The sequence below is a fragment of the Hipposideros armiger genome, unplaced genomic scaffold (assembly GCF_001890085.2).
Source record: "Hipposideros armiger isolate ML-2016 unplaced genomic scaffold, ASM189008v1 scaffold_231, whole genome shotgun sequence".
Classification (NCBI taxonomy): Eukaryota; Metazoa; Chordata; class Mammalia; order Chiroptera; family Hipposideridae; genus Hipposideros; species Hipposideros armiger.
The window spans coordinates 899,724-912,605 of NW_017731581.1; the positions used below are offsets into that span (position 1 = coordinate 899,724).

The 12,882-nt window shown below is 35.1% G+C and overlaps 1 protein-coding gene across 1 annotated transcript in view; it reads right to left on the minus strand.

Moving 5' to 3' along the window:
* AGBL3 (AGBL carboxypeptidase 3) overlaps positions 1–12,882 on the minus strand; it is a 42,669-nt gene that overhangs the window by 25,017 nt on the left and 4,770 nt on the right. The window contains exons 4-11 of the mRNA XM_019654785.1: positions 12,039–12,146; positions 11,182–11,320; positions 9,410–10,189; positions 5,211–5,373; positions 3,908–4,034; positions 2,815–2,915; positions 2,284–2,396; positions 1,047–1,116 (exon numbers count right to left, since the gene is read on the minus strand). Coding sequence (XP_019510330.1) covers positions 1,047–1,116; positions 2,284–2,396; positions 2,815–2,915; positions 3,908–4,034; positions 5,211–5,373; positions 9,410–10,189; positions 11,182–11,320; positions 12,039–12,146 — 1,601 coding nt within the window. The remainder of the gene's footprint in view (positions 1–1,046; positions 1,117–2,283; positions 2,397–2,814; positions 2,916–3,907; positions 4,035–5,210; positions 5,374–9,409; positions 10,190–11,181; positions 11,321–12,038; positions 12,147–12,882) is intronic.

Genomic DNA, 12,882 nt, shown 5'->3' on the forward strand with positions numbered 1-12,882 from the left:
TGCTGCTCTTTCAATACTTTGCTTAGAAATCCCCGCAGCTAAATATCTAATGTTATAGCTCACAAGTTCTACCTTCCACAAAACACTAGAATATCAACACGATACAGACTAGCTCATTGCCATTTGATAGCAAGGATTGCATTTTCTCCACTATCCAATAACGTGTTCCCCATTTCTGTCTGAGACCCCATCAGACCACCCATAATCATATTTCCACCAATATTCCGGACATGGTTATATAGGTTTTCTTTAAAACAATGGAAACTTTCTCTACAGCTCTCTTCTTTCTGAACTCTCACCAGAATTGCCTTTAAAAGTCCCTTCACGGCCATATCAGCATTTTCTAACATGCACTTCAAACTCTTCTAGCCTCTATCCATTACTCAGTTCCAAAGCCACCGCCATATTTGCAGGTGCCTGTTACGGCAGCACCCCACTCTCAGTACCAAGAAGCTACTATCTTAGTCACCTCCTAATACCATTACATTGGGGGTTAGAGTTTCAACATATGTATTTGGTGGGCACACAAACATTTCAGTACATAACACCACCTACAGTCCCTCTTCCTCCTCCCACTCTAATTTCCTCCACAAGCACTTATCATCACCTAACACGTAACATAGTTTACTTATCGTTATTTTTTATATCCACCAACTAGAATATAAGGCATGAAAGGGCATGCCTTGAGCACATAGCTAGAGCTCAATATAGAGTTGTTAAATAAATGAATACATGAATACTGGAGTAGCAAATCAGGTGATATATGTTATGCTACCGACTCTCATTCACAAGTGGTATGGCTTTTGGGAAATAATTTAACCTCTTTGGATCTTAACTGTTTTCATCTTTAAAATAAGTGTGTTAAAAAACCATAAGGTTAGAAAATTCTACGATTTAAAGATACGGTACGTAATCAGAAAACCACAATTATTGCGCTATAATAATTATATAACTAAAAAAAATTTTTTTTTGCCTGATTTGTTAGTCAAATAAGAAGAGTACCTATTTAGCATACCCATATCACAGGCAGAAATTTTCAATCATACCTGTGAAGTTAACTTGAGAAAATAAGTCTGAGAATCATTGGATTCTGAACTGTCGTCAGAGCCTCGGCTACTATAAAAAAATAATATATAATTATTTTAGTTTACAGAATTGTTTTGGTGGCATTTTTCAAATTTCAACTGTTACTTTATTATCTTATTGGAATGGTAAAAATTGTTCTCATTATAAAAAGAAGAATGTTTAAGAAGGTGGTGGAGGTGTTTGGTGGTTCTGGGCAACTTAGGGTATTAGAAGGATAATGACTGAAACTGATTGGAACACATCGAATATCAACAAATCCATGAGTTCAAAATGATACCTTCCATCTGCAAATAAACTTATTAGTCACCACTGGAGGGTACAGGGGTATTAGCTTAAAGTCTGAAAATTTAAAAGTAAAGGGGAAGAATCAAATATTTATTCTGCCTTTTCTATAGGATCTATACTAAAATTAGTACCTTTCCTCTTCCAACAACATTCCCTAAGCATTGAACTCTGCACTTATTGTTCACTAATTTAAGAATATTTACATAGCATCTTTATATATGTGTCAGCTGTCTATGGGTAATGATAGCATTAAAAAGAATCTGACTACAACATAACAAAAAACAAAATAGAGGAAAAAAGCTAGATGTCAATGCTTATATAAAATTGTAATAGCCCTTACAACTTCAGATTTAAAGTGTTTGGGTTAATTAAAACACCCTCATTTTCTAACAGAATTGACTTTATAATATGTACATGTTATAAACTCAAATGTATAAAATAAATATGTACTTAAAACCAAGTTATTTCAATTGTAAGATGAAAAATAAAACTTGATTTTAAAAATGTTGACTAGGTCCGGCCGAGGGGCTCAGTTGGTTAAGAGCTTGCTCAAGAGTTTGAGCTCTGAGCAACAGCGGTTCGATGCCCGGCCCAAGCTGAGCAGCCGCTGAGCTGCCAACGGGTGGGTGGCAGGGTGGCTCAGCTTCAAAAAAAAAAAAAAGTGTTGACTAATAAAAAAAGAATCTGAGTATGTCTTTCACATATAGTACACAGCAGGTGCTGAGTATTACTTGAGTAAATGAATAAATGAAGTCTTGATGAGGTCTGGCCAAAGTAATGTGCATGGGAAAAATTTTCCTCCACCTGTAGTCAGGATTTTCAGTTGAGATTGACAGTTATATCCTAGTATTATTATAAAGAGCACAGTAAAATGGGACACAAAATTACATTACTTTTACTATCTTGTCTTACCTAGACTCTGGATCCAACGTAATTTCTTTCAGAGAAGTATTTGAATCATCAAGGACTTTCTCCAAGTTGATATGTTTGTGCATTTCTTGTAATTCTTTTAGGCACTGATAATACTGGGGGAAAATGATAAATGAGTTCATTATAAAATAACTTTATTTCCTACTTAAATTAATTGAACATCTATAGACATCTGGAACAATAGCTATTGGGACATCAATTATCAGAAAACCTTGAACACTGTTAGGATATTAAAAGGAATAAACGGGGGTGACTGGTTAGCTGAGTTGGTTAGAGCGCCATGCTGATAACACCAAGGTTGCCGATTCGATCCCCTCATGGGCCACTGTGAGCTGTGCCCTCCTTAAAATAGTCAGCTATGCCATTGTAGCATGAAAGCAATGACCATGGCTGTTCCCCAATAACATTTTTTAAAAAAGAAAACAGAAAGGAATAAACTGCCATAGGCTCATAGGCAGGTTATGTTATCAGAGAGACTGGGGTCTGATGTGTTACCGAATGGACGTTGCTTACCTTGGTTCGGTCTGGATCACAGTAGTCCAAGAGAGAATCACAAAAGTGATAGCCCATTGACTCCAAGTCTTTTGTGTTGAAATGAGTGCCTCGTTTCTTACCTAAAACATCAATAAATTATTCCACCCTTGAGGATGAGTCAATAATTTGTCCTTAGAAGGTAGGCCTAAGTTGCAAAACAGAGTATAAATAAAAGATATAATTCCATATTCTGTCCTTTGGGTTTTCTTCTCTGGGGCAGGTCATAGCAGCTTATTTCTTTTCCCCTAATGCCATCTCTACTACCTGGACCAAAGGTGACCTAACACCTATCAGTTTATGTTGTAAGGCAGAAGAAAATTGAATAAGAAAGTTATAGAATACTTGGTGACCAGTTATAAACACCCTAACAATCACTCAAAGAAAAACTTGGGTAAAGATTTTAATGTTTTCATTATCATTAATAATATGATATCAACTTCAAGGTGCTTTAAAAACTAGCCAGAAATTTCATGTGTGGATTTCGAGCTTTCCTTTGAATTGATACATTTTCTAACAATGACAATTATCTTAATAAAGAATATTCCAAGGATATGCGAGATGTGACTAAAAGATTTCTTAAGTGGAACTACAGAACCCACTTTTACTTTTAGTTCAAGGAACCAAGTGCTTCCATTAAAATATAAATTGACAAAAAAAAAAAAAGAAAGAAAAAATACCGTCTATTTTGCCTTTCAAATAGTAAATCTACTAAAAACATTTCTATCCTGCTATTTTAAATATTGAGCACTACCTTTTCTTGAAATCAGTAGAGTATCTGTAGGAAACCTTCTAAAAAAAAACTCAAAAATAAGCCATTAAAAATTAATTCATGAAACAACCAATTAGGTATTCTATCTATGTATTAAAACTTCCTTTTCTTAACAAAGGGAAATGATGAGACAGAAGTGCATATAGTGGGCACTTGTTTATTCATCCTATTTATACAATTGATTAGATAGAGCATGCCTCTAAGTAGGAAGAACGTGCTATCATCTACTCCATTAATCTTACGTTAGAAATGCCTCTCTGGTGTAAAGCTCTGAGAGCCATGAATGAGAACATGGGGTCTTACCCAGAGTAGATCCGCAGAAGGTGGCCTCCATGGTAAAGCTGTTTCTGATTCCCATTCTCCACATCACCACCCTTCCTGTCCCTTCTTTGCTCCTCTGAACTTTAAACTTGCAAGCTGGGAATGAAAACTGGAAAGAAGCAAATAAATTGAGACCCACTGCTTTTATGGTAACAATGTCTTTCCTAGGAGATAGGGTTGAAAATGGAAGGTAGTTGTGCAAAAGCAGTAATTCTCTCTAAAAGTTTAGCTGTTTTCTTCCCCTGACCAATGGAAATAGCTCATTTTAATAATGCCATATTTCCATTTCTGAGGACTATAGATTTGAATTTTGGCAATACATTCTACTTTTTATCTATAGCATATTTAAAACCAGTTGACTAATTCTTTATACTGTTGAGATAAGATCTTACACTTCAAAAAAGTTTTAGAAAGAGCCTTAAACATGTTTGGGAATGAAGATTAGTGTTGTAGATTTTCAGAATAGAATCAAGATGCTTTATTTTCATATGAAAGATCATTTGAAAGTTGCCTGAAAGATTGTTATAACATCAGTATCTGCAGAGTTTTTGTAATTTTATTTTTAATGAGCATATAATAAAATTGACTTTTTTGTGCTCCATTCTATGAATTTTAACACATGTGTAGATTTGTGTAACCAACGCCACAATCAGGATATAGAACAATGCTATGTCTAAAACACTCCCATTTGCTATCCCTTTGTAATCACAAGTATTTCATTTATTTTGAAGCTACAGTAAGTGGTATTGTTTTTTTTTTTAATTTTAGTTTCTAATTGTTCATTTTGAGTATAAAGAAATTCAGTTGGTTTTTGTGGGTTGACCTTGTATCCTATGACATTGCTAAACTCACTTATTAGTTCTAGGAGGATTTTTTTGTGGATTGCTTTGGATTTTCTATGAGGACAATCATATCATCTTTATTATTTCTTCCTTTCCAAACTATCTGCCTTTTATTTCTTTTTCTTATTGCACTTGTTAGAACCTCCAGTGTAAGGCTGAACTAAAGGGGTAAGATGGATATCTGTGCCTTGCTCTTGACCTTAGGAGGAAAATAATCAGCTTTTTATCATTAAGTATGGTGGTAGGATAATGGGCATTTTCTTCTTCATATTTCAAATTATGGGTCATTAAACATTCCACATAGTTGTTTTCTTATGGTCAATTGTATAAATCAGTCAAAATAACAAAATAAAAAAAATCAGTTTACTGAATAAGATGATCCATTCTGCTGTCTCACATGGGCTACATGTAGTAAAAAAGTTAAAATCTTAAAAGATGCTTACTTTATCTGGACAATTTTTGCTCAGCATGAGTGGAAAGATTCGTTGCTGTAAGTATAATGCTTTACATCCATCACTACCACCACAGCCGTACATGAAGATGTTCTCTTTCTTACTATGGCCATGAAAGTCACAGTATAAGATAACCTCTCGTTTCTCCATCAATCTACCAAGAAGAGAGACAGTAAGTTACTGCATTTTACCTCTGCATTTTTCTTTTATGGGTATAACTATGGATTTACAAGTCTAATCGCCAAATAAATAGAACTTCTTATATTAGGCTTTCCATTTATTTCTCTTCTTATCTCTACTGCCTATTTTATTTATATACAATTTTTAAAACATCTACGAAAATTTCTTATTGACCATAGATAAGATACAAATGCCTTCCATTCTAAGGAAAAGACTTACCTTACTCTCCACACTTTCTCCAACAGGAGCTGGTTTATTATTCTGGTTTTCTGTTATATACGGAAAACCGTTCACTCCTATCTTGCTCCATTAGCTCCGACATAGGTTCTTTCTGACTGGAACACCTTTCTTTCTTCACCTTTGTAAATGCAAATACTACCCCTCATCCCTCAAGGCTGACCTCATGTCTTATTTCCTCGCTAACTAGTCAAACCCATAGATTTTTCTTTTTTTGAACTCCTGTAGCACTTAATATTGGTGCCATTTACTTGGCACTTGCCTAGGAAAGTTTTCATATTTTTGATATTTAATCTTGTTAAGGATAGGGAATGCTTCAAATCATCTAGAACAGTGCTATGCACACAAGTACCCAAAATATTTGTTAGAACTGGAGAGTGCCTTATGATTTGGTGCTGAAGCCAATTAATATTTATCCCTTGATTAATGTGGTGAGTAAATAATATTTTGAGAAAAATGGTATCATAGCTTGAATTGATTTTTTTTTCTGGGAAATTTAAAATAAATAATTTAAGGAAATTATGACATATTCTTAAGAGCTCAAGCCTTAGCTTGTATAATTTAGGCATTCAATGTATATTAAAGCAATAAAAAAAAAAAGAAGCCCCCCAAATTGATTGATGAAAACAATAGAGAGGCTTTCAAAAGGTAAAAATGTGGTGCTGTGACAGTGGTAGAATTATGGGCATTTTTGCTTTTCATATTTCTAAACTTTATATAATATTATATTACAGAAATAATAAAAATTATGTATATTATTTTTTATATCTGGAAGGATAAATATCAAAATATTAGCAATAGTTTTTATAGTAATATGAAATGTATTACAGTAGTCTCGCCCTTATCTGCAGGGCGTATGTTCCATGACCCCAGTGGATGCCTGAAAACTTGGGTAGTATCAAACCCTATATACACTGTTTTTTTTTTCCCATATACATACATGCCTTTTCACTTAAAGCACTTTTCAGCTTCTCTCTGGCATATCTGAATTGCTAGCATTACTACCTTTGCTCTTTGGGGTCATTATTAAGTAAAATAAGGGTTTTTGAACACAAGCACTGGATACCAGGACAGTCAATCTGATGCCCAAGATGGCTACTAAGCGACGAATGGGCAGGGAGCGTATATAGCGTGGAAACGCTGGACAAAGGGATGGTTCACATCCCAGACGGGATGGAGCGAGATTTCATGATGTTACTCAGAATGGCATGCAATCTAAACCTTACAAATTGCTTATTTCTGTAGTTTTTCCATTTACTATTTTTGGACCACCACTGACCATGGGAAACTCAAACTGCGGAGGGTGAAGCCATGGGTAAGGGAGAACTACTGAGCTTTTATAACAAAAATATTAAAACCCCAAATCAAAGCTTATGCAACACAGCTTCTATTACAAACAATACTCCTTTCAACTACAGTGAAGGTCATATTGAAATCTGTTACATGTATTAATTTATTGCCCTTTTCTCATTTGGTGCCCAGTAAATAGTACTTGATAACATCAGATTGGCAATAAAGCCACTAAATGATCATTACACATTTTTAGAAAAGTAACTAAATTATAAAGCAAGGATATCACATTAGCTCCTTAAATATGAAATATGCTGTACATTTTTAAACCAATATTTCCCCAATTTTAATGATCGTTTGGTTTCTTGTGAGTCAAAAGAAACCTCTCCTTCTAACTAATGAATTCCCAAAGAAATGTTATTACTTCTGAAGTGAAACAGGATATTAGGGTTTCTCATCTTATAGTAATTTAAATCACGTTAGAAACAGTTTGGATATTTTTCTTACCCACAGGTAAGATATTTTAATATCCTATACACTTAAAACCTACTTATTACTCTTATTCTCATATTTTAAAAATATACTCAGTTTTAGATATGCTTACAGCTGTTCACCTTGGCCCACTTATGTGACTAGCTTCATATTCTACTTACCTGCCTCTGATTAATTGTATTAAGGCAGTTCTCTTTTTTGGCCGTCTTTCTAAAATGTACTCAAGAGATTCCTGCCTTAACCTTCCTTACAGGGCAATCTGAAAAGAACTGAAACATTTAAAATGTTTTCCATGGAGACAAGCCAAGGGACCTTGGCCTGCAATCCATCTGGTGTTGGGTCATGTACCCGCAGTGTCAAAGAGCATTAAGTAGACATTACAGGTACTCTCACAGACTTCCATCAGCTCCTTTTTTATATAAAAAAATAACACTTTGAAGTCATTGTAGGTTTACCCAAAATTTGCAAAAACAGTAACATGTCCATCTCCCCTGATGCCATGGTACATTGTCAAAAACTCTGAAACTGACATTGGTATATTACTATTAACTAAATGCCCAACCTTATTGGAATTTCACTCGTTATCCCACTCATGTCCTTCTTTTGGTGTCCCAGAATCCAATCTAGGATACCGTGCTGCATTTAGCTCCTTTTTGACTGTGTGCCATCCACAGGAACAAAGGAATCGTCGTGGGTTATTCTTTTCTCACTTAAACATTTCCCATGTAACTTCAGAGAATTCTGAAGTCCACATTTGTGAGGGGTAGGAAGCCAGAGTTTTCAGTCCTGTTTGTGGGGATCTGTACTTCACTCCCTTTGTGCCTAAGCAGATAAAAGGATTAACAGGAAAGCAAACGTTGAGGCTCAAGGAAGATAATTGGAGCCATGCTGGGTGCTCTGAAAGCCTGGCAGCTCCTCTATGGAACTAGAGGTATCCTTGAGATCCTCAGCCTTGAGCTTGCACTAGGGTAACAAAGATGGATAAGGATATAAACACTCTCTATAATCAGACTTATAATAATCCTACGTAGCTTGCGAAGAGTTTTTACATCTTTATCTAATTCAACAACTTTTCTTTTTTCTTTTGAGGAAACACTGAGTACATTTAAAGCTTCCAATGTTCCTGATTTTATTCTGGGTACTTCAGTAATAATCATCTCATTTAGTCCTCCCATCTCTGAGGCATTATTATTTAGATTTTATAGATGAGAAAACTGAGGTTTAGATTTTTTTTTTAACTGCTCAAGTTCACACAGTTAGCAAATAATATAGCAGGAATTCTAATCTGATCTGTTTAACTCCAGCTCCAAACTCTTAAATCAAAAACGTTAAGAGACTCTGTACTCGGAATAGGTGTTCTGACTCAAATAAATCTTTACACTCTAGCACATGTCTATTCCTGATTGTTATTACCTGAATTGATTAAAGAATTCACCTAGTCAATTCAACAAATAGTTAGATATTATGTGCATTTTACTGTTCTGGGTTCTTTGAAACATGTAAAGCTGTTCAATTTTGCTAGGGGCAAATAAGGCTACTATTCAAGAAAGTTTTAAATTACTATGTAACCTGATAATCAAAAGACTCATATTAGAGCAATATATCATCAACACAGTGCCCGAAGGCTCTGTGAGATGTCACTAATTTTCACATAGAAGGGATTCAAGGATCCCAAAGTAAACCTCAGTACTACCATTAGCTTCAGCAAAAAACCACATGCGAATTTAACTATTAGTTTAGCAAAGCCACCAAAGTGTTCTAGAGTCAATTTCATTATTTGATAGAAGGCTAGTGGATCCAGTGGTATACTGCCAGAAGGGTATAGTAGCAGAGTTAGAAAGAAAGGGCGGGGGGTGGGGGGAGAATTAAGTAGCTATAGTTACTATCGTATGTTAAGAAAATCTAGAGCAACATGAGTGGGATTACAGGAGCAAAATTCTTACTGCCAACTTTATTAAATAAGCAGAGAGGTAATCTGAGGCGTAGTTTACCTACGGATCATGTTCCGGGTATACCAAACAGACGGAAATAACTCCTTCAAAAGAGATGTATAGTTACGGTTTAAATCCTGTCCAGCTAAGGAGCACCGGTAATTTCCTACAATCACACCATCGGGATTCAGCATGGGTACCACCTTGAAAATGAAAGTGTCCCGAAGCAACTGCGCATCACTCGAGTCTCCTAAAATAAAATCCAGGAAGCCTTTCATGATCCAAGAGCTGTTGGTTTCTCCTGGGTGGACCCTTGCCGTCAAAATCACGGCCTTTTGCTTCCTTGAGTCAGCATTCTTCAAGGGGGTGGTGATGGTTAAAACGTACACCATATTCCTAGCAATCGTGTGGCACAAGACACGTATTTTACAAAACTTTGATCGCACTGGGTCATTATTGATGCTAGAAAGGTATTCTTGCAGGTCGGTGTAAGTGTATGGATAGCAGTGAGCAAAGTAGCAGGTATCGTTGTTGTGTGGAAATTGAAAAGTCCACGTAAGAGAGAAATAATGGCGCCTGTCTTGCCCAGGGCTGTTTCGGTAATATTTGATTTGGTCTCCTATTCTCTGCCAGCCAATATGATGAGCCTTCGCCTCTTTTTCAGAATAAAACAGGGGGCGCATACCCCGATTGTAAAGACTAGCAGGCTTGGTGAAATTGATTATAGTGAATCTGTAGACTATTCCTGCTTGGGTATTAGTGACTTGGAAATAGTACCACTGACTGTGCTTATTTGTGAAGAGGTCGGGGCGTAGGGTCAACTGGTATTCATAGTCTGCCCTAATACACAAAAAAGGAAGGAAGAAAAAGCGCATAAAAATGTAGAAATGACATTCAAGTTCAAATAAATAAGGAAAATTATTTTACGAGTCACAGACAGCTTTTTGTTTTTTTGTTTTTGGAATAGGGGCAAACAATGTTTGTTTAGGCAGTATCCTAAATAGTAAATAATTGCAAAAGATCATTTTCTCTTTTATTGGACATGAAACTGCTTCTATGCTAATTCTACAGCCTTTTTATTACTTTGGAATTCAGGAGAGCACCTAAAAATGGGCCTTTGATAAAAAGGTTATATTTTCAATCCAGTGACATTTTCCATAAAAGGAATAATTAAAGGGGTCTTGAAACTGAATTAAAATCCAATGTTTCTCTTTTTACTTTAGACATATAGTTCTGTTTTTTATTGGATTCCAATTCTAGGGATCTGAAATGACTGACACAGGGAATGTTTTAAGACACATATAAATTAATATGACCACATAGATTACAAAATTTTACTTTGAGGACTGTATTTGATGACTATTTGTAGCCCCCATATTTAGTCACTGAGGAAACTTAAAGGAAAAAATAATTTTTACTGGATATATATATGTATATATATATATATATATATATATATATATATATATATTTTTTNTTTTTTTTTTTCTTGCCTGGTTAGTTGTGACTGTTTTTCTTTACCAAATATCTTCCTATTGTATTAGCATGATACAATGTGTGTGTGTGTGTGTGTACATACATGACAATTCATATTGGCATACTGAAAATGTACAGTACAGAAACCTGCTTCACTTTAACTCAGAGTTCTTAAAATTATTTGAACCCAGAACTTGAACCTTTCATACTCATCCCCACAATAATCTCTAATTAGCATCTATTCTTTAAGGAATTACACAGTTCAGTTATGGAGGCTAAAACTTTCATGTACCTAATACAGAAAATAATAAATAGTTGATGGTCTAGATCCTCAAATCAACATAATTAAAACCTACACTTTGACTACCTTCTGTAGATTACCACTCTCAAACCTTGCTTCAAACATCAAAGTACTGTCACAATTATCCACAGGCTGCTTCAGGGGTGTTCGGTTGCCCCCAATTCGGGAATACACAAAACAGGGCTCTTTGTAAGCTGATGAGAGAAGAAGGCCATAAAGATATCAAGCTATGTATGTCTAAAGGATAGGCCATTCTGTATAGAGTTTGGAGCTACAGTTATAAGTGAAGTGTCACTAATTTTTAAAGTAATGTGATACTAATATATAGATTTATGCTGAAATGAGAAAATCTAAAAGTATTTAGACTAGAAAAGCAATGCCTCAAATAAATTCATATAGTTCTCACATTAAAAATTCTCATTCTGTTTTTGGTTATTATGAAGTAATTAGCTTTGAACTTGCCTTCTTACTGTAAATGACTATAAAACTGGACAAAAAAAAATCTATTGATAGGGAATAATATTGGGTTGTCGGAAAAGTGATGACACATTTTTGCAACGAAAAACATAGAAAAAATACATCATCACTTTCCCGATAACCTAATAGTTGCAGGGCACTCCACTGGATTTATCTTTGAAAACTGATGTGAAGCACAATTCCTTCTAAATATAATTCTCCATTCTAATGGCCAAAGTGATATTTTATTATATAGTAACTTTGCATAAACTGCAATACACCTTCAAGAATATAACTAGCACTAAATCAACATTTGAATCAATATGTAACCAAACATCTTTATGGGGACAGGCGTTTCCTGGCAATTTCCACCATAAACAGCAAAACAAATATAGCTAAAAGATTAACCCAGGTACCAAATTATATTTTATAGCAACAGTTTCATTGTGTACTCACCATCTTCAGCTAGATAAACCACAGTATCTTCCTTGGAGTTTGGATAAAGGGGTTCTACCTCCAGGCCTGTTGGGATGTACACTGGCTCAGAATAAGAAGGAGTCCAATCTGTTAAAAAAAAAAAAAGTAAACATTACTTGAATATGACAAAAATAAAAGAGGAAAATTCTACTGTATATTTTCAAGTTGTTCATTGGTGGATCTAGGCTAAAATTTAGTGTTTTGTGTGGGGCTAGATTTTACCAAGGGCTCATGGGAAGTAATAACGAACACTGTCACACTGTAACACAACCCATAACATTTCATTCACAAGTTGTTGTAAATTACTATAGTGAGTAGTTCATGATTATTTTGTGTTATTATAGATTTTATACTAAATTTTCTATTTCTCTTGGATGCCTTCCTGACCCACCTCTGGGAATCTTGCTCTGTCTTTTATTTTTCCATTCCCTAAGCTTAATAAAATGTTCAAGTTTCTTCTGTCTCCCCAAAGGAAGGCTATCCTTGAACCCCCACTTTCTTCTTTAGCTATAACAAGCTTTACTTTTCATTATTTTTAGTAACAAATTTCTTAAAAGTTGTCTGAACCATGCTCATATGCACAATCTATATTTGACCAAATTTTTTACCATGATCTAGGTGACTGGAAAAAGTGAGTTCACAGCCCAGCTACCCTAGTTCCCACTTCTTAGTGGAACAAGAATTTGGTGATGACTCATTATCCTACTTCTCTCTTTTTTTTTTTTTTAATTTTTTTTTTTATTGGGGAATTGGGGGGATGGGAACAGTGCTGGGGAATTGGGGGAAGGGGAACAGACAAGTTGCTGTTGTTTTTGTTCTTCAG